This window comes from Cricetulus griseus, chromosome 3 (assembly GCF_003668045.3).
Source record: "Cricetulus griseus strain 17A/GY chromosome 3, alternate assembly CriGri-PICRH-1.0, whole genome shotgun sequence".
NCBI classification, from domain to species: Eukaryota; Metazoa; Chordata; class Mammalia; order Rodentia; family Cricetidae; genus Cricetulus; species Cricetulus griseus.
Window position 1 is genome coordinate 49,772,593 of NC_048596.1, and position 20,308 is coordinate 49,792,900.

General features: G+C 49.6%; 1 protein-coding gene across 1 annotated transcript; it reads left to right on the forward strand.

Annotated features, from left to right (window-relative positions):
* The first annotated feature begins 8,300 nt into the window (after positions 1 to 8,300).
* On the forward strand, positions 8,301 to 18,082 carry LOC100765022 (pepsin A-5). The gene is made up of 9 exons (XM_027406822.2): positions 8,301 to 8,353; positions 9,528 to 9,690; positions 11,400 to 11,517; positions 11,600 to 11,718; positions 13,140 to 13,339; positions 14,872 to 14,988; positions 16,767 to 16,911; positions 17,001 to 17,099; positions 17,930 to 18,082. The coding sequence occupies exons 1-9, from the start codon at positions 8,301 to 8,303 to the stop codon at positions 18,080 to 18,082; spliced, it is 1,167 nt and encodes a 388-aa protein (XP_027262623.1).
* The last annotated feature ends 2,226 nt before the right edge of the window (positions 18,083 to 20,308 follow it).

Genomic DNA, 20,308 nt, shown 5'->3' on the forward strand with positions numbered 1-20,308 from the left:
CACACACTCATTGTCTTAGTTTGGCCGCAGGACTAGAATGACTGCGGTCCCGAATATCCCCATCAGACTCTGAGTCGTTTTCCTAAAAGTCACTCTTTGTCAGGATCCTAGATTGCACTTTAGTCCTCTGTGGATGGTTAACTCTGTATAAGCATGGATCTGATTCAGCCTCACTCTCCCTCCCAGAGTGAAAAGCCCCAAGAAGGCATGGGAACAGACCAGGCATGAAAGGTGAATGCCATTCCCCATTGCCCCCTGGGCAGTCGTGGTTATGGGGACCCTGGGAGATAAGCTTCCAGCCTAAGAAAACCATGCCACCTGGAATACCACGCTTTGTCACACGTTAGACATTTGTTGCTGGTAGCAGAGACCAGCACAAACTGGCGTTTGCAAAATGGGAATTGCTGGGTCATACAAAAGGGAAAAGTCCAGAGGCACCAGTGACAACAGCCTCCTGCTCCTTCACTTGAATCTTAGTTCTGTACACACAAAACAGCTCTCATCTCAAAGGGAATGAAAGACATTTTGATCTGAGCCAAGTTAAGAGTGACCATGGTGCGGGACACAGTCAGGTTGCCTTAAATAACGTGTTCCAAAGTGGAAGTGCTTTCATGAAGTTTGTAAGTAACAACAAAAGTAAGTCATACATCAAGGCATTTTCCAAACGCCGTTCTAGCTCTAAGATAATCATTGTTCCCACTGGACAGAACATCCTCCCTTTACTGCTCCATGGGCTGCCTGGTCGTGTAATCCACCTTCATCAATCAGATTTTTTTGTTTTGAGACAGGGTTCCCCAAGGTCTCAAGTAGCCTATGCTGTCCTAGAACTCTCAAAGTCGCCAAGAGTGACCTCCTGCCTCTACCTGCCAAATACAGGCACATGCTGCCATGCCAGGGCCTCATACATGCTAGGCAAGCACTCTACCACCCAGCCCAAGGCTGGAGCACAGTTACTGCAGAAGGAATCAGCACAGAAGACAGTCAGCTACCTAAGTGAGGTGTCACCCACTCATGGGTGCTAGCCAACTTGATAGGGACTCAATGCAAATGTCTCATTTTGCAAAACATCAGAGTGAGGACTATTAACAGCACCTTCCAGAAGAAAACCAGGTTGACACTGTTTCTCCAGGGTCAGAAGGACCAGTTGCAGGGAGGGGGCAGGTGATCTTGTCTGTTTTTGTCATTTCTTACGCTGTGTGAATTTTTTATTTTTATTTTTTTTAGCTGTCAAGCAGAGACTCCATGCAGGTGCTGGAAAGTGCTAAAGCTAAACCCCAAACCACCAGAACCTAAGAACTGAACTGAAGTATGGGGGGGGGGTGAGACACGAACAGCTGTATCCTCTCTGCAAGTACTGCCCCCGTGCCAAGCCATGGTGGGGGGAACCTTTTTAGTAACCAGACTTGGAGCGTGGTGGGAAGGAGAACTGGTGGCAGAAAATGGTCTTCTGTGAGAGGATTATTAGAAAGATGCCTCAACTTGGCTTCATAGAATCCCAAAGCAGCCCCAGGACTAGTTGGAGGTCAGGAGACCTCTGGATCCACAGGCTAGGCCTGAAGGCCACAAAGCCATCCTTTCAACTCTGCAGCTGAAAGTTGCAGTCCCAGCTCCTACTAGCCTAGACCTCACAGCTGAGTTCCAAGTCCCAGTTCATGCTATGCCACTAAACCACCCTAACCTTGGCCAAGTCCCTTCTGCTCTCTGGTGCTCTATACCCTATGTGTAATGCCAAAGACAGACCCAGAACCCATTCTCTTTCAAGATACTCCATGATGGGGCTGGAGAGATGGCTCAGCAGTTAAGAGTGCATTTCTCTTGCAGGGAATCCAAGCTTGGTTCCCAGTATCCAGGTCAGGAAGCTTACAATCTCCAGCTCCAGGGAATCTGATGCCATCTTCTGTCCTCTGCAGGCACCTGCACTCACCTGCATGCACACAATTAAAACTAGTAAAAATAAAATATTTCAAAGAAAGGAACCACAATTAGGGGAGGAGGACTTGGGTGGAATTTCCACCATAACAAGGGGGATTTGTAATGGCAAGGGCCTGTGATAACCAAGCTCAGTAAATGGCTGCTTGACCATCTGTAGTCTTCCCTTGGTGGGTGAACACAAACTATCACTCAGGGGACCTCTATACCTCATTACCCACCATGACATAATTTCATTCATACTTGATTTCTTGGCTCAGAGTGATCAAGGTAGAGTAGTCACGGCTGTCAACAAAACCAAGTTTACTCTGGGCACAGGCCACATGGATAGGCTAGCTATCTTCAGTAGCACAGAAGACGGCAGTCACATCTACCTGTAACAATGGCTCTGCCTTCTTGGTTTGCTTTTGTCTGCCCTCTCCAGTTTTCCTGGAAGGCTCACCCAGCCCTGATAGGGCCAGAGAGAAAGTAAATACTCTTGTCTAATCTTCCTTGTTGTGACCATGTGGCATCCACTGATGGCCCCACCCTTCACAGGTCCTGCTTCCTGCATTCCGTCTCAGAAGATGGACAGGAACTCAGCATCGGCACCTGTCCCAAGGCCTATGTCTGGCAGTCATTGGGATGGAGAAGTTCCTGGCCTTTTCCAATGGTCTGTCCTGTTTCCCAGCCAGATCCCTGTAACAAGGTCCTTGGGAAGCATGCATGGTTTTCTTCCCTCTCCAGGGCACTCAAAACTCCAAGGATGCTCTTGAGCTGCAGAGGCAAGAAGTCCTGGATTGCAGCCTCATCTGAGCTGCTCAACTCAACCATGGGTTCCCCCAAAGAAAGACTAAAGTGTGTTTCCGACCCTGTGACATGATGTCATTTCAAAGTTCACACCTAAGAACTGTGCAGTTGAGTGATAACAACACAATCACACACAAACTAAGTCTCATGATATTTTGAGTAAGTTCACAGTTTTGTGTTGAGCTGGATGCAATCTTAGCTATCCCAGAGCATGTACAGACCACAGGGTAGACATAGCTAGTAGGGTATCCTGTTCCAGCTGGCAAAGTCCAAGTAGAAGGTGCTTGTGACCTTATGAGCCAGTGCCATGCTAATACAGGAGAGGAGGAAATGCTGTGGGCTGCCAAGATGGGCATGATCCAGCACCTGAGGGCTTCCTGCTGTCAGTCAAGCTGCAGCTGCCCCTTTGCTCCTTGGCTCATTGATTCTCTCCTGCTACTCCAAGGCTGTGAGTCTGGTGACATAGATGTAAGGTTGGAACTGAGGAGGCAGGCAAAGAACCTCAGTGTGGGGCAACTGCAAATCCCTGAGAGCTGCCCATACCATTGGGCATCTCTGCCTCCCCTTCTCAAGGCTCTCCGCATCTGTCCCTCACCCCACCCCACCCCAGGAAGAGATTGATCAAGCCCAGTAGCCATGGATTCCAGTACTCTCTTCCTTACCTTATAGATCCTGTAAGTCACATGTTGCAGGTCTCAGTGTTCCCTCTTCCAAAGAAAGGAGATGGGCCTGGGAAACACTGGTCACTCCATCCAAATGCTAACGTAGGACCTTTGGCTGAAGGGGAACTATGTTGCTCAGGGATCAATGGCTCTATCCAGAGGTCAGGAGTGCTGGGATCAACTGAGGATGTCTGCTTGTCACTCAGGATGGAGAAGGCTGACCAGGTACCACCTATCCAAGTCACAACCTACCTACCACCAGGAACCAAAGAACCCGTGTGCCCCCTCCCTGCCCATGGGGCACTCTGCCACTTGGATTCTATGAAATGTCATGAAGCAGAAGTTACCAATGGGAAATCTGAGGACTCTTCAATAGAAACTTGATCTGGGAAACAAGTCACCTCCCTTAAAGGATGGAAAACAGGTAGAGGACTTTGGGTCCCAGGCATGCCAGTGAGAGGCAGGTGAATTTTAAGATGAGAGATGTTCTAGGTCTCCAGAGATTTTGAGGTGACCTCAATACCTGGAGTCATCAAAGAGCCACCAAATGCAGCTGCCCCCTTTCCTGTCACACAGCAGTAGCTATTGTCTAAGGCTGCCTCATCTGCAGCAGGAATTGGAGCAGAAAGGACCAGATCCAGTCTCCAGCATCCGTGTCCCAGAAGACACACGTGTGACAGGGCCTCTCACAGGTGCTGCTGCAGTCCAAGGTCTGCTTTTGACTGCCAGTTGATCTGTTTAATTTAAGCCCTTGGCTCACCCTACATATCCCACTGCCCTGTGTGACCCCTTCACCACCTCTCCTACCCTGCAAACCCCTGGTTCCCTTACAAGGTCCCTTTCCCTCTGATCCCTCTTGTATCCCACACTAACAACTCTCCTCTCTGTTATTCACTTATGGATCCCCCACCATTTGCCCTGCATAACACGCACTGTTCCAGCCTGGGGCCTCTCACTCCATATGCAGGTTGGTTTCCCTTACCCTATAGGTGGTCTCAATGACAAGAAAGCCAGAGGGAGAAAGAGCCTAATTTGTTTCTTCTCAAAATCACCCCATCTCTCCTACTTCTAAGCCCTGCCCTAGGCTTCATCAAAGTTGCAAACTGGGTTAAGAATCCCTGGAGTGATGGAGCAGGGGACAGGGAGGTTCCAGAGGCAGTGCCAGGCAGCCCAAGTTTGCCCTCTGGGTTTATCACTGAGGACGAGGACTTCAAGATGGAAATGTTACCAGGTATAGTGTAACCCCAGCACTTAGGAGACTGAGGCAGGAGAACCATTGAAAGTCTGAGGCCAGCCTGGCCTACATGGCATGTTCCAGGCCAGCTAACAGCACCTAACCTCAAACAAAATTAAAACACAATCCAAAAGCAGGAAACATTTCAACTTATTACAAAAGAATTTCAAACCTAAAAGGCGATCTTACTGGTAAACCATGACAACAGGAATAAGGACACTGTCCAGAGTCTCTGCTTACACCCTTTTCTTTCTTTTCTTTCTTTCTTTCTTTCTTTCTTTCTTTCTTTTCTTATAAATACACGTGTTTTGTTGGGCGACAGAGGGCATAGACGTTGCTGTATAGAGCTGGTATAGGCTTGGGGCCAAATGCCACAAAGATAGACAGATAGACAGACAGACAGACAGACACAGAGACTAAGTCCACCCAGCAGGGCAGGGCAGGCAACATTCTGAGGCCTGTAACACTTGGTTGGTGGGCAAGAGTCATCTGGGAGTCTGGTCCGGGGCTGGTGGGGCTCCAGACACTTTGGAAGCTCCTTGGTCCAGTCCGATTGAGGTCTAGGGCTGTGTCGCAGTGGCACCTAGGCTCAGCTTATGTCATTCAGGGCTTTGCGGGTGAACTCAGGCAGCACAAAGGCTGCACGGTGTATATCCAAGTTATAGTATTTCAGCTGCATCTGGGCCTGTGTCAGCTGCTGCACCGGCTCCCGGAAGTTGGTGCTCAGGTTTTTGCTACATAGCATGAAGCCAATCTGGCCGCTTGGATAGGTGGGGATGGTGCAGCAGGCGTGGCCCACCACAGGGAACAGAGACTTGCAAAAGTGCCTCATCTCCTTGATGAGATCCAGATGCAGCCATGGGCGCTCACCCTGTCAGAAAAGAATGCGGTCTTCCTTGAGTGCTGTCTTCATAAGATGGTAATAGGACTCCTTGAAGAGGCTCTCAACGGGGCCCATAGGGCCTGAGGAGTCGGTGATGATGACATCAAAGGCATCTTGGTTCTGTTTCATGAACTCAAAGCCATCGCCCACATGGAGGGTTAGCTAGGATTACAAGTGTATACCACCAACTTTACTTTGTTTAGTTATTCATTTGTTTTGAGACAGGATCTTATACAATCAAAGCTGGCCTCAAACTTGCTTTATAATCAGAGCTGGCCTTGAACTCCTGGTCCACCATGTTCACTCTCCCAGTTGCTGATCTTCAACAGCATGCCTTGTTTCTGTGGTGCCAGAGTTTGGATGGCAGTGAGCGCCAGGCAAGTGCTCTACTGACTGAGCCACAGCCCCGGGCCCAAATGACTGTCTTTAATATCACTCAGTATCCGTTCTATGTTTGAGATTCCCACCCAGTGTTGTCCCCAGGATCAGTAAAGGGCCCTGGAATCCTGGGGGTAGAGCAATGTTATTCTATGTTCTACACCATAGTACCTGTTTAAGGAGGTGAACATGAGTATCCCAGGCCAGGCCAAAGGCTCCCAGGGGTGTTTTTCTGACAAGATGCTTAAAAAGATAACAGCTGTCGCCGGGCATTGGTGGCGCACGCCTTTAATCCCAGCACTCGGGAGGCAGAGACAGGCGGATCTCTGTGAGTTCAAGGCCAGCCTGGTCTCCAGAACAAGTGCCAGGATAGGCTCCAAAGCTACACAGAGAAACCCTGTATTGAAAAACCAAAAAAAAAAAAAAAAGATAATAGCTGTCTATTTGTGTGTGTGGATATGCAAACAAACCTGGGTCCTATCAGGGGAATTGCAATAGGTACTCATCAAGTAGGAAATATTTATTTTTTTATCTTCGATTTTTCAAGGCAGAGTTTCTCTGTAGCTTGCTTTGGAGCCTGTCACAGCCTCTGCCTCCTGAGTGCTGAGATTAAAAGTGTGTGCCACCACCACCCAGCAGGATTTTTTTTTTAAAGATTTGTTTATTATGTATACAGTGTTCTGCCTGCATGTACACCTACACACCAGAAGAGGGCACTGGATCTCATTATAGATGGTTGTGAGCCACCATGTAGTTGCTGGGAATTGAACTCAGAACCTCTGGAAGAGTAGCCAGTGTTCTTAACCTCTGAGCCATCTCTTCAGTCCCAGGAATTATTTTTTTAAGTGATTCATTTGTCTAACTTGGAGATTGCCACAAATTCCACAGCAAGGCTCAGCCCGTAGACCAGCCCACAGCAACATGTTGAATTCTCTGTGCTTCTCTCCAGCTGAATATAAGTCAGGAGTCCTATGAGCCCTCCTTGAGTTTGGATCACTTGTCTGAGTGGCTCAGGGATTGGGGAAACACTTCCATTATCTGTGGTTCGTTGTTCATTCCTGTGTGTGTGTGTGTATGTGTGTGTGTGTCTAGGTACCCACGGAAGTCAGAAGAGATATTGGATCCCCTGGAAATGGCGGGCTTCTGAGTCTGCAGTGCACACTACACTACAGGGGCCTTAGTCACAGAGGCCTCAACAAGAATGTTAAAATGTCACCAGGTGGTGGTGGCGCACACCTTTAATCCCAGCACTCAGGAGGCAGAGGCAGTTGTATCTCTGAATTTGAGGTCAGCTTGGTCTACAGAGTGAGTTCCAGGACAGCCAGGGCTATACAGAGAAAGCCTGTCTTGAAGAAAACAAAGTGACAGAACAGAAAGAGTCAGAGCTAAGGTTGACAGATTCTTCATGGTGTCCCTGCCGAAATCCTTCCTGCTGTGCATGGAGCCTGCACCGTCTGAGATAAAGGGTGTCTTGTCACCTGTTTGGGTAGAGGGAGGTAGGAGCCAGGAGCAGTGTATGAAAACCAAAGTACATCCATCATAATATCCCAGCCACTAACATTTAAAGGGCAGGAATTTCACATAAACATCCAGGCTCTGACTTTTCTTGGAAATGTGGCCAACCTGGCACCATGGCTTCCTTCCAGCCTGGCAGTGGCAGGTTAGAGCTGACTCAAGACTGCCCCCTTGTGGTAATACTATGCAGCATCATGCCCAACATGGCCACCCAGCCTAGTTAGTACCCACTTTGCCTCCTAGGTCCTGAGAGCATGCCTACATTGCTCCAGACTGCAGACTCCATGAAGGCAAGGACGGACTGCCTGCCTGTCCTCTTATGTTTTGGGGGAAAATTAAACTTTGTGAAAGTCTCTCCTTTTTTGTGGATACATTTTTTAATGTTACATTACTTATTTTATGTGGGTGGGTGAGGACCTGTGTGCTACCACAGTAGTGTATGGTAGTCTAAGAAGAGCTCGTGGAATACAGATCTATCCTCCCACCATGCAGGTCCTGGATATCCAACTTGGCTTGTCAGCCTCTATTCCTCCCAGCAGCCTGCTCTCTAATGAGGGCACGGGGATAGTGGGACACACCTCATGGCCAGCTGGGAACTGCGTGGGATCTGAAGGGCAGACATGGAACCTGGCACTTACTTTTGCAGCTTTATCCACCGTGTCTTTATCACCAAGATAGCAAGAATCTTCCCACTCTGTGAAGTTTGTGGCTTGGTCTTACATTCTCAGCCACTAAAACTCCCTGTGTTCTGAGAATTTTTAGCCCCTAGGGTAAAGACGTTATCAGGAAGTTTGCATTTCTTATCAAGCCCCATTAGTGGCCCTCCAGGCCTGATTAGCTTCGAGAAGGTAAGAGCTATTTAACAAGCAGTTCTCCACACAGCTTCAGGCCCTTAAGCGGGGAAGGGATCATGAAGTGGCTTGGGGTCCTCTGGCTTGTGGCCCTTTCAGAGTGCCTGGTCAAGTAAGTATAGGGTAGGTGCTATCAGCTGTCTCCCTGGTTCTTTCTTACCTTTGTAAAACTGACTGGCCCTCTTATTCCCCTGCCCATCCCAATTGAAGAAGAAAATGAAACCTTCCTGGCTTTCATAAAGTTTAGGTGTCCGTTCATCAGTGGTAGTTTGCCAAGAGCACCAGAGGGGCCCAAAAGTCTTGGGGCAAGTCTTCGGGACCACCCAACTCCAAGGGCACAAGTCACATCATGGGCTATATGGTTGTCACTTCCCGGAACCGTTCAGTGTACAACTTGTGTGTCTACAGAGGTGTTTCTTCTACAATGTCATATAGATCTCTCTCAACATGTCTGTCTCTTCAGAGCTTCCCTGTGTCTTCCCAACTCTTCAAGCGTCTCTGTCCACAGACCTCTACTTCTTTGCCATTGGGCTCTCATTCTCAGGCCTCATCATTTTCCCTGCTTTAGCTCCCTGGAATTTTCCATTTTCCTCTCCTCCCTCTCCTCTGATTGAACCGAGATGGGTGTGGAGGGCTTCTGCCACCTGTGTGTGGTGGTATACACCTGTAATCTCAGCTTTGGGGAGGTGAAGGCAGGATGATCAGAAATTTAAAGTCATCCTCAGTTACGTATCAAGTTTGGTGCCAGCCTAGGATACGGAAAGAGTCGGACTCGGAAAGAAAAGAAACATAAAACAAAAGGGGCTACTTCCTAGGCCTAGCTTTTATGGTAACCAGCATGGTGACCAAGGCTGAGTTACAAGGAAAGGGATCTGGGCGTCCATTGCCTCAGTCTCCCATCCTTCCTTTCGGACTGCTTCCAGAAAGACAGCAAGTACACTGCAAAGAGTGACAGCAAGAGTGACAGTGCCATTTAGGACTTACTAAATGGCAGGTGCTCCCTATCCATCACCCCCACCCCCAGCGCTCGGCATGAGGAGGGTTTTCATCCCATCTTCTCTACAGAAAGGGAAGCTAAAGTTCAGAATGGCCCCATGGCTTTCTTGAGAGTGAACACCAGACCTGGACTGGAAACCAGGCATTCTGCATGGACTTCCCATTGTGTTGTGTGGGCTGTTCCAGTAAAGGTCTTCTTCGGAAAACGCACGGTGCAGCTGCCTCGTTGCCTCATGGCGCCCCGTGGTGCCTCTCTCTGGCTCAATTTCCTTCCCAATGCTCATTTAAAGAATCCCTCTGAAGAAGATTAAGTCCATGCGAGAAAATCTGCGGGAAGACAACATGCTGAAGGATTACCTGGAGAAGTACCCTGGTAGCGGTGCCCGCGTGCTTCCTGAGCAGCGCTGGAGGAACCCAGCAGTAACTTATGAGCCCATGAGGAACTATCTAGACGTAAGTGTGCTGGGGGCTGGAGCTCCAAAGCGCCCCCTAGGGCTTCTGCCCGGCACTGTGGCCCCTCTGGGGCATACTGCATTAGGGCTGGGGTTCCTAAAGCCAGAAAGGGTGGAGAAGTAAGGACTGGGATAGCACAGCAGTTAAGAGCACCTGCTGAAAAGTGTGAGGACTTCAGTTCAAATCCTTAATACCCACATAAAAATACAAGCTAGATGTAGTCACACACACTTCTGACCTCAGCGCTGTGGGAGCAGAAATAGGGAGTAACTGGGGTTTGTGGCTTGCCAGTCCAGCTTTATGTTCAGTGAGAGATCCTGTCTCAAAAGAATAATCTGGCCGGGTGTTGGTGGTGCATGCCTTTAATCCCAGCACTCGGGAGGCAGGGGCAGGCGGATCTCTGTAAGTTCGAGACCAGCCTGGTCTACAAGAGCTAGTTCCAGGACAGCCTCCAAAGCCACAGAGAACCCCTGTCTCGAAAAACCAAAAAAAAAAAAAAATAAAAAAGAATAATCTGGAGAGTGACAGAGCAGGACACCTAGTGTCCTCTGCTGGCCTCTGTTTGCACCTGCAGCTGAAATACATCACACACTCATGCATGAAAGAAAAAATTAATGGGTGAGGAACAGGGACCTGTCCCCCCCCTCCCCCGTTATTCCCCATCCCCTACGCCAAGGAGAACACATTCCTACCCTATCTGGGGCTGTGCTGGCTGGTTGGACCTAGCAATGACCAGTCATTACCATTCAGACATCCTGTTCTATGTTGATGACAAGCCATTGTGTCCCTGGGCTTTTGTTCTTTTTCACCTAGGTGAATCCCTGGGCCCCAAGCAAGGGTGAGCCACATCTAACCCAATGCCAGCAAATCCAATCGCACATCAAGCTTGGTATCTCAGGGAGAGGAATCCCACATCTTCAAACTCAGATTTCAACCAGTGATGAGTTAGTGAGTGCTGAGATGGGCTGGACACTGGTCGGCTAGCAAGATGCTGTCATTTCTGATGAGCAGAGCCTAATCTCTTTCTTTCTTTGTTTTGTTGTTGTTATTGTTGTCTGTTTGTTTTGTTTTGTTTTGTTTTGTTTTTCAAGACAGGTCTCACTGTGTAACTCCAGCTGGCCTGGAACTTGCTATCTAGACCAGGCTGGCCTCGAACTCAGAGGTCCACCTGCTGCTTCTTCCCGAGTGCTGGGACTAAAGGTGTCTGCCACCACACCTGACTAAACTTAGTTTCCTTCCCTAATACTTAGCAGCCTAGTCAGAGAAATGGGCAAAACCAAGTATCAGCTAGGCATGGTGGTGCATGCCTATAATCCCAGCAATCACAAAACTGTGGCGGGAGAATCAAGTTTGAGGCCAGCCTGAGCTACCTAGGAAGAGCTATCATAAAGAGTGGAGAAGGAGGAGGGAGAGAGAGAGGGAAGGGCAGGGGAGTGTAAGCAAACGCCAGAGTCATCTTTGGAGAAAGCAAAGAGCACAAAGGCCTGGAGTGACCCGGGAGGGCAGCCTGGAGGAGGCACTTAGGCTGGATCCTGACAGGTGGAAAAAATTTGAGACCTTTGAGAGAGGATGGAATGTTCCTAAAAGGAAGGCCTGGTTTAAGCAGAGGCTTGGCAGTGTGGCCATCACTGTGGAGGCAGACACCCCAGAAGCCAGGGGACAGACAAGGCAGCCAAGATGGCCCCAGCCATGGCCCTCCTCTCCCGCAGCTGGTCTACATCGGTATCATCAGCATTGGCACACCCCCTCAGGAGTTCAAGGTCGTCTTGGATACTGGTTCTGCCTACCTGTGGGTTCCATCCATCTATTGTTCCAGCCCAGCCTGTGGTGAGTATCCTGCCCTGCCTGCCCTTCATCATGCCTCCTATCCCAGCACACCTGAGGGTCACCTCGTGCCTGTGTCCTGCAGCTCACCACAAGGTCTTCAACCCTCTGCGATCTTCCACTTTCCTAGTCTCGGGCCGACCTGTGAATGTTGCCTATGGTTCAGGAGAGATGTCAGGATTTCTTGCCTATGACACTGTCAAGGTAACCTGGGAACCCGAGGCTACCATGGGCCTGGCTCTGAGTGCGAACACTGCTGCAGGGCCAGTTGGGAGTGCTTTCTCTGCTCCAGCTGCCCACCCACCTTGTGGGGCACCCCCTCTTAGTAACCCTCCCCCAACTGTGAGTACTTCTAGGTACAGGTGCCCAAGGCACAGATTTGTAGCTCCTTCCCTAAAGGGGAGCACAAGTTGGTTCTGCCAGTAGCAGAGGGAAAGAAGTATGTATGTAAAAATAAGCCACTTGCATGCCCCACATTGTTCCTGGCAATAGGCTGGGCACTTTCTTCAAAATAACTACATTAATTTTCTCAACAAGCCCAAGGCAGGCATTGCCAGGGCTTTCATTCCATAGGTGAGTGAATGGAGAGAGCCAGTGCCTTGTCCAAGGTCATGCAGCTGGTAAGCAAAAGAGCTGGCTGTGACTCAGAATAAGCAGGCAAGTGAGAAAGTGCTCTAGGGGGACAGCGCTGTGGTCTGGGTCTCTGGGAACAGCCAAGGGGCCTTGAGTTCCCAGGCAGAGCCCAGATTCAGGAGAGCCATGCTCAATCAAAAGGCTCTTACCCTGGGAGACCTTGAAGGACTTGAAAATTAACAAAATCCCTGAGTGTGCACGCCCACGGACACACACACACACACACACACACACACACACACACACATTTTCACAATCCAATATATTCTTAACCTGGTGTGGGGGCAGTATTGGAGAGATGGCTCAGTGGTTAAGAGGATTGGCTGTTCTTCCAGAGGATCCAAGTTCAACTCCAGGCACCCACATGGCAGCTCACAACTGTCTGTAACATACATGCAGGCAAACACCAATGCACATAAAATAAAAATAAATAAGTCCTTAAAAAAAGGGGGGGGTGACCCTGGCAGCTTAGTCAGGCATGGTGGCACAAGTCTTTAATCCCAGCACTCCAGAAGGCAGAGGCAGGCAGAGCTCTGTGGATTCTTAGCCAGTCTGGTCTACAAAGCAAGTTCCAGGACAGCCAGGGGCATATGGTAAGACTCCTCAGTTAAACACCTGGATACAGCAGGTTCCTGCCACCCAGGGGTGCAGAAAAGATCACCACAGACAATGCCCTGAAGGAGATGCCTTGCTCTCCACTTATTTTCAAGTGGGAAACCCCGGGTTAGACTCAGAATCTCCAAATTGGAAAAGACTATAAAATCAGATGATACGGGGTATGGAGGTTGGTGACAACCCACAGCACCACAGCTGCCATCCCACTCCTGCTGGATTCAAACCCTGGTGGCCCATGGCATGGCTAGAGCTCAGTTATACCCTGTGGGTCAGACCATGTCCCTACCCACTACCCCTCCCCCCCCACCCCACAAAGCCCAGCCATGCCATAGCCCCAGTTTCAGAGCCTTATGTAAGGACACCCTCTTCTCCCACAGATCGGGAACCTCACGGTTGTAGCCCAGGCATTTGGCCTGAGCCTGGAAGAACCAGGCACTTTCATGGAATATGCAGTCTTTGATGGTATCCTGGGACTGGGCTACCCTGACCTCAGCCTTCAGGGAATCCTGCCAGTCTTTGACAACCTATGGATGCAAGGCCTTATCCCCCAGAATCTCTTTGCCTTCTACTTGAGCAGGTGAGTCTTTGCTAGATCAGCCCTTTTTCTAGGCTGTCAGTTGCATTAGAAATGGTTGATTGCCGGGCGGTGGTGGCACACACACCTTTAGTTCCAGCATTTGGGAGGCAGAGGCAGTCAGATGTTTGTGAGTTTGAAACTAGCCTGGTCTACAAGATCTAGTTCCAGGACAGCCTCCAAAGCCACAGGGAAACTCTGTCTCGAAAAAACAAACAAACAAACAAACAAAAAGAAATGGTTGATCCTCTGATCCCAAAGGTTCCTTAGGCACAGTCTAGTCCAGGTGTCTGCTTGCTATGGTCTAGACATCAAATCTGGCCCAACATCTGCTTCTGTAAATAAGGTTTCATTGGATCATTCATTTCCACCTTGCCCATGGCCACTTTTGCACAACAGTGGTGACGGTGAGTCATTCGGTAGAAATGAATGTCTCCCAGTGTGCACAGCCTCCAGTGCTGACAGTCAGACCCTCTGTGGAGAATTTGCTAATCCCTTTAGTCCCATCTTTTCAGTCAGAGATGAGGAAACAAAGGCTTTGAGAAGGGCTTTGCCCAGGATGGCCCTGTCTAGTGCTGAGAGAAGCAGCTCTCAAACTCAGCCTTTAGGATTCGTCACCATGAAGGTGGTCAGTCCATCAGCTCTTCAACTACATAGAAGTTCCTGATGGGCTAAGGATTCAGAGAAGGACAGGCGAGAAGGCAAAGCACAGGTCCTGTTGATATTTGTCTCTTCTCCCCAGTGTGGGAATTGATCGCACATGTTAGAGACGGAGGCAGGTGTGCCTGTGTGTCTATGGCTGTAGGCTCTCCAGGAACCTGAGCTCCAGGATCCCAGGATCCCAGGATCCCGGGATCCAGGATTCACTCATCTACTTCTTATTAAGCAGCTGCTAAGCACTGACCTCTCTGTACACAGTTGATGCAATGATACAGAAGGGGGGGGGGGCAGAAGACAAGAAAGTAGTAAACAAAGGGAAAGATGCCTAGGTAGCAACTGTGTCTGGGACAACAATAAATCAGACAGATAGGCCCAATAGACCTGAGATGGGGGTGGGGCTCCCTGAGATGAAGCTAGAGCCCTGTATGAGCTGGAAAGCACACCCCTAGCTGCCCCAGGCCTCAGTGTTCCGGAAAATGACTGTCTAGACAGGTGGAAGTCACACCCCTCTAGGGGTCAATTATCTTTTAACCATAAAGTTGCTCCAGTTTCCAGAGAGGCCCAAGTGCTCCACAGAATAGTGGGCTGTCCAAAGTCCAGCTGTGTAGCCAGTTATCGACATTCGGACCTCAGCTTGGCTATTTGTGAGCTGTGTAACTGACCTGGAGCAGGTACTCAGCCCTCCTTCCCTGTCCACAAATAAGTGGAGCTCCTGAGAGGGCTGCCGAGTGGGGCTGCGTGTGTGTGTGTTTGTGTGGATACACCAGCAACAGTAAGCAGTGCTGGCAGGGTCAGGTGTGCTGCTAAGTCTAAGAGACACAGCCTACTAGTCTCCACCAGACAGTAAGCCCTTCCCCCCCCCTCTTTCCTTCCAGCAAGGATGAGAAGGGCAGCATGCTGATGCTGGGTGGAGTGGACCCCTCCTACTACAGTGGAGACCTTCACTGGGTGCCTGTGTCCAAGCCCAGCTACTGGCAGTTAGCTCTGGACAGGTAAGTGCCAGCCTGAGTCCTGCTCCTGGATGCTACCTCCAACATGTATACACACACACACACACACACACACACACACACACACACACACACACACCAGATTCCTGCCCCTGGATGCTATCACAAACATGTATACACATACAAATGGAGTAACACAGGCCTACGCCCATGCATGACTGCACCTACAGTGACACATACAATTACACACAAAGTCACTGACGGGTCCTGACACACGGAGTCACAAGACAGTCACACAAAAACAGAAGCCTGAACACGTGCAACCACAGAGACATACATACAGTGCCATATACTGACACACACAAACATCCAGTCTCCAGCACCACAAACACGCCCCTTGAAGCCATACAGCTGTAACCCCTCCAGGCCTCAGCAGAATCTCAGCCAGAGAGGGCGGGTTAGGTCTGGGTCTAGAGCACTAAAGGACAGGGCATCTACAGACTGAGCAGGCAGGAGTCGTCCCTGGAAAAAAGCCCATGCAGAGTGGGATAGGTGGGAAGCACGGCCTGAAAGCCCTAAAGTGAGATTGGTGGTGGGGAGGCACGGTGAGGGAGGGGCGGGGGAGATCTACTGTGCCAAAGAGAGTCTCGATGAGTTACTGCCATCCTGGTTTGCCCAGGACTTGGGGCTTCCTGCTCAAAGCAGGTGAAGTCCTAGGCCCACAGTGAGATCATCACACCGGAGAACAGACAGGAGCAGAGACAAGTCTCCATCCTCCGATCTGAAAACCACAAATACACATCTTAGCCATGCAGCAGGCAGGCTAGGGGACAAGACAGACAGCAGGCACCTGGAAACCTGAAACACCTGGGAACCTGGGGCTAAACACTGAGCAGATCCCTGCAAACACTGAATTGCCACCTCACTGCTTGCTAGAAACGAACAAGGGAAGATGGAAGGGACCAAGAGAAGGACTGAATTGAATCTGAAGCTGGAAAAGGTGACAATTAGGCTGGAACCTGGGAGATGATGAGAAACCAGCCAGACAAAGGGGGCATGTACAAAGGCCCTGAGGCAAGAAACCGCTCTGTGCACTCAGCATCTGACAGGATGGTGCTGAGGACATAGCTCAGTTGGTAGACTGCCTGTCTAGCATGTGGGAAACCATGGGTGTGATCCCCAGCATCAAACAGACTAGGTGTGATGGGGCACACCTGTAATCTAGCACTTGAGAAGTAAAGGCTGGCGGATCAGAAGTATAAGGTCATTCAGACTGAAAAATGAGTTTGAGGCCAGCCTGGGCTACATAAGGCCTGTCTCAAAACAAACAAAAAGACAAGGTAACTGAAAGGAAAGCCAGATGTGGTGGCACCCAGCTGCAGTCAAGCCACGGGGGAGGCTGAAGCAGGGGGATTATCTGAGCTCAGACACTGGAGACAAGCTCAGGAAGCATAGTAAGACCTTTGCTCTGGGACTGGAGAGATGGCTCAGAGGTTAAGAGCACTGACTGCTCTTCCAGAGGTCCTGAGTTCAATTCCCAGCAACCAAAAGGTGGCTCACAACCGTCCTTTATGAGATCTGGGTGCCCTCTTCTGGAGAGCAGATATACATGGAAGCAGTATGTTATATACAATAAATAAATAAAACATTTTTTAAAAAAAGACCTTTGCTCTAAATAAATAACCAGAAACAAATCAGAAACAGTAAAGTGCCTTGCAGGAGGGTGGGTGTGGAGAGCTAAAGGGCTGTTTTGAAGTCAGGGAAGGGGAAATGTGGGACTGTATGGTAATCCTGGTGTCCTCTTTGTCCCTGCCTCTCAGCATCTCCGTGAATGGGGAGGTCATTGCCTGTGAAGGTGGCTGTCAAGGAATTATGGACACAGGGACCTCCTTGCTGACTGGCCCCCGAAACTCGATCCTTAACATCCATAATCTCATTGGTGCCAAGGCATCTAGCGATGGCGAGGTAAAGGGTCATGTGGGAGGGCCATTTGGGTTCTGCACACACTGCTGCAGTAGTGGCTGTGCTAACCTCCAGCCCCCACCCCTTAACAGTATGTTCTCAGGTGTGATACCATCAACACCCTACCTGATATTGTCTTCACCATCGATGTTGTTACCTACCCGGTGCCAGCCAGTGCCTACATCTGGAAGGTGAGGAGTTCTGTTCTTCACTTGATCTTCTGTGGAAGAGGAAGGCATACCCTGGTGGTCAATATGTGCCATCACAGGCGCTTGCCCCCCAGCTGAGCAAGTGCTGCTCGCACAACCATCATGACTGCAAAAGCCAGTCTGGCATTCCTTCCTCCTCCCATAAATATTGAGGGGTCAGCAGTGTCACCACTGTTTCCTAGGTTTCAGAGGAAAGACAAGGGTAGCTTGAATTGAAGGGTGACCTCAGGTAAATAGGAGCTGGGGAACCATGCAGAGGAGCAGCTGGGGTAGATGTATCTGCAGACCAGGGACATGGAAGACAGTGTGCCAACCTAGGTAGCAGTGACAAAGAGGACGGCCATGCACCATCCAGAGGCTGTCCAAAGGGGAGAAGGAAAGGCCTGCTCTGCAGAGGGACCAGCTGAACCAAGGTTGGGGAAAACAAATGGTAGAGTATGAAGGGTCTTCTCCCAGCTGTGCAAGCCATCCTGCAGCAGCCAAAAAGAGCCACACACAGCTCCACGGAAGGAGGACACCAAGCTGAATGGCAGGACTGGGGGTGTAGCTCACTTGGTAGAGTTTTTGCCTAGAATGGAGGAAACCCTAAGGTCAGCCCCCAACACTGCATAATGTGGACATGCTATGCACATCTGTAATCCTGGCACTTGGGAGACTGAGGTGGAAAGATCAGAAATTCAAGGTCACCCTCAGCTACATAGTGAGTATGAAACCAAACTGGGCAACATGACACCCTGGCTCAAAAAAAAAAAAAAAAAGGCAAGAAGCTGAGCAGCTGCCTGCTGAGTTCATATATCACTCTTCTTTTTCAGGGTCATTCACACAACTGCTATAGCAACTTTGAAGAAGGCAAAGGTGACCCTTCGGACTCTGAGATGTGGGTGCTGGGGGATGTTTTCTTAAGGCTGTATTTCACCGTGTTTGATCGGGCAAGTAACAGAATTGGTCTGGCTCCAGCTGTGTGAGTGCTGGGCCTCCTCCAGGGGACGGCCAGGCACACACAGACATGAATGGCCATGGGGCATTCCCATCCAGGGAACTGACCCCAGCTATTGGGAGCCCTGCAAAGCCCTGTTCTGGGCTGCAAATAAAGATTGCATTGCTTTCTCGGGGTCGCCGAGGTATGCTGGAGTTAGTGCTTTGGTTGAGTTTTTGAGACAGGGTCTCACTGTGTGGCTCAGGTTAGCCACACAATTGTAGGTTTGTGAACTTCCAACACTCCTCCCGCCTCAGTCTCCAGAATGCCGGGAAACAGACTACTGTGTAGTGTCCATGGTAAGAGAAGCCAAGTCCGCCAGCATGAATGAAGAGAGAGACCTTAGGAATGACACTAGGAAGGTGTAGATACCAGCAGTCACCCACCCGGCAGGCAAATCTGCCTGTCCCTCCCTCCCTCCCTCCTTCCTTTCTTCCCTCCCCCCCCCCCATTCTCTTTGCTTCTCAGCTGTTTTCTCTTGAACTTTGGAGGTCAAGGACTTTGCTGCTACTAGTCCTGGGATTTCACATCTGAAGGTATCTGAGCAGGAAGGACACAGATGGGGGTGAGGGATCCCAGAACAGCAGGGAGGACTCTGATTGGTCTACCTGGAATGGTGTGTCCATCCTGGACCAAATATCTTGGGCAGAGGGGAAAGAGATGCTGCGATTGGCTCTGCCTGGTCAGATGGTCTTGTCTGTGACTTGGGGGTGACTGGCATTTTTCTTTAGAACCACAGGGCTGGAATGAGGAGTAGTCACCCATAAAAGTGGCAAAGGATGTTGGCGACAGATAAGACAGATTGAGCTGACTATTCCAATGTCCTTCCCCCTCCCCATTCAGAAAGATGTTTAAAGGATAATTAAAATAACAGGTTCTGCGATAAGGGTTTGGTGGCACAGGCCAGTAATCTCGATGCCTGGAGAGGCTGAGGCAGGAGGATCCACAAGCTCAAGGCATTTCTTGGCTACATAGTGAGTTGAAGGTATGCCTGGGTAACTTAGTGATACACTGTATCAAACAAAGTGTGAAAGAGGCTCTGGAGAGACGGCTGCTCAGCTTACTGTTCTATCAGAGGACCAGACTTCAGGTCCCAGCACACAAACAACTGTAATTCCACCTCCAAGGGGTCTGATGGCCACTTCTGGCCTCCATTAGGACCCTCACAGGTGTGCACATACACACACACACATGTAAATATACCCTTTAAAAACAAAAAGGTGAAAGGTAGATGGGGCTATAGCTCAGCGGTAGAACACTTGGCTAGTTTAAGCAAAGCACAAGGTTCAACCCTTTACCAGCCCCAAATAAAGAAAAAACTAAGTTGTCAGTTTCTTGAGGTAGGCCACCCACCCCAAACCTTTCTGGACACAGCTATTGGAACACTTGATTTGGACTGTCAAAATTTGACATACTTACAGCCTTGGAGAGATGGCCCAGCAGTTAAAAGTACTTGTTGCTCTTGCAGAGGGCCAGGCTTTGGTTCCCAGCACCCACATGGTAGCTCACAACCATTTGTAACTCCAATTCCTGAGGATCCAATGTCTTCCTCTGACCTCTGTGGGCACCAGGTATGCACATAGTGTGAATACATGCAGGCAAAACACTCATACACATAAAATAAATACATCTTTTAAAAACGTTTTTATAACAAGAGAGGGTTTGTTTGATTTTGGATGGCTTTTCCCACAGGTCCAGACAGGCAGAAAGTTGAAGGAACAGGAAAAATAAAGTAACAAGGTTGTTTCAATGTACCACACAGCATCATCTCATGTGGTCCATAGTCACTGGGCATCTACGGCATGTCAGGCCTGTGGTGCAGGCCTTACTGGGAACTTGCCCCTGAGTCACAAAGATAGATCAAGGGACAGGAAAGCAGTGACCTGATGAAGCCAGGAGGGATGACACTGAAAGATACTGAGAAATTTTCCATGTTTGAGGAGGAAGAGTTTCCAGAACACACACACAGTGTGTACAATGGCTGCACGTTCTGAAAGGATAACCCAAAAGGGCCACCCAGTCTCATGTCCTGCCTCCCTACCATGGTCCCAGAAATCATCTATCCTTGGCCCCCATTCCCACCTCCAGTGTCCCTCAATGTGAGCACAGGTGGCCACCATGGGAAATAAGAGTCGTTGAACTCTAGTCTTATGTGAAGATAATGAATTAATCATTTAAAACTTTCAGAACTATTTAAAACCAACACCTGACAGAG

Coding starts and splice junctions, on each gene's coding strand:
- LOC100765022 (XM_027406822.2), top strand. CDS start 8,301: ATGAAGTGGCTTGGGGTCCTCTGGCTTGTGGCCCTTTCAGAGTGCCTG. Junction 8,354..9,527: donor CTTTCAGAGTGCCTGGTCAA/GTAAGTATAGGG, acceptor GCTCATTTAAAG/AATCCCTCTGAAGAAGATTA. Junction 14,989..16,766: donor TGGCAGTTAGCTCTGGACAG/GTAAGTGCCAGC, acceptor CCTGCCTCTCAG/CATCTCCGTGAATGGGGAGG.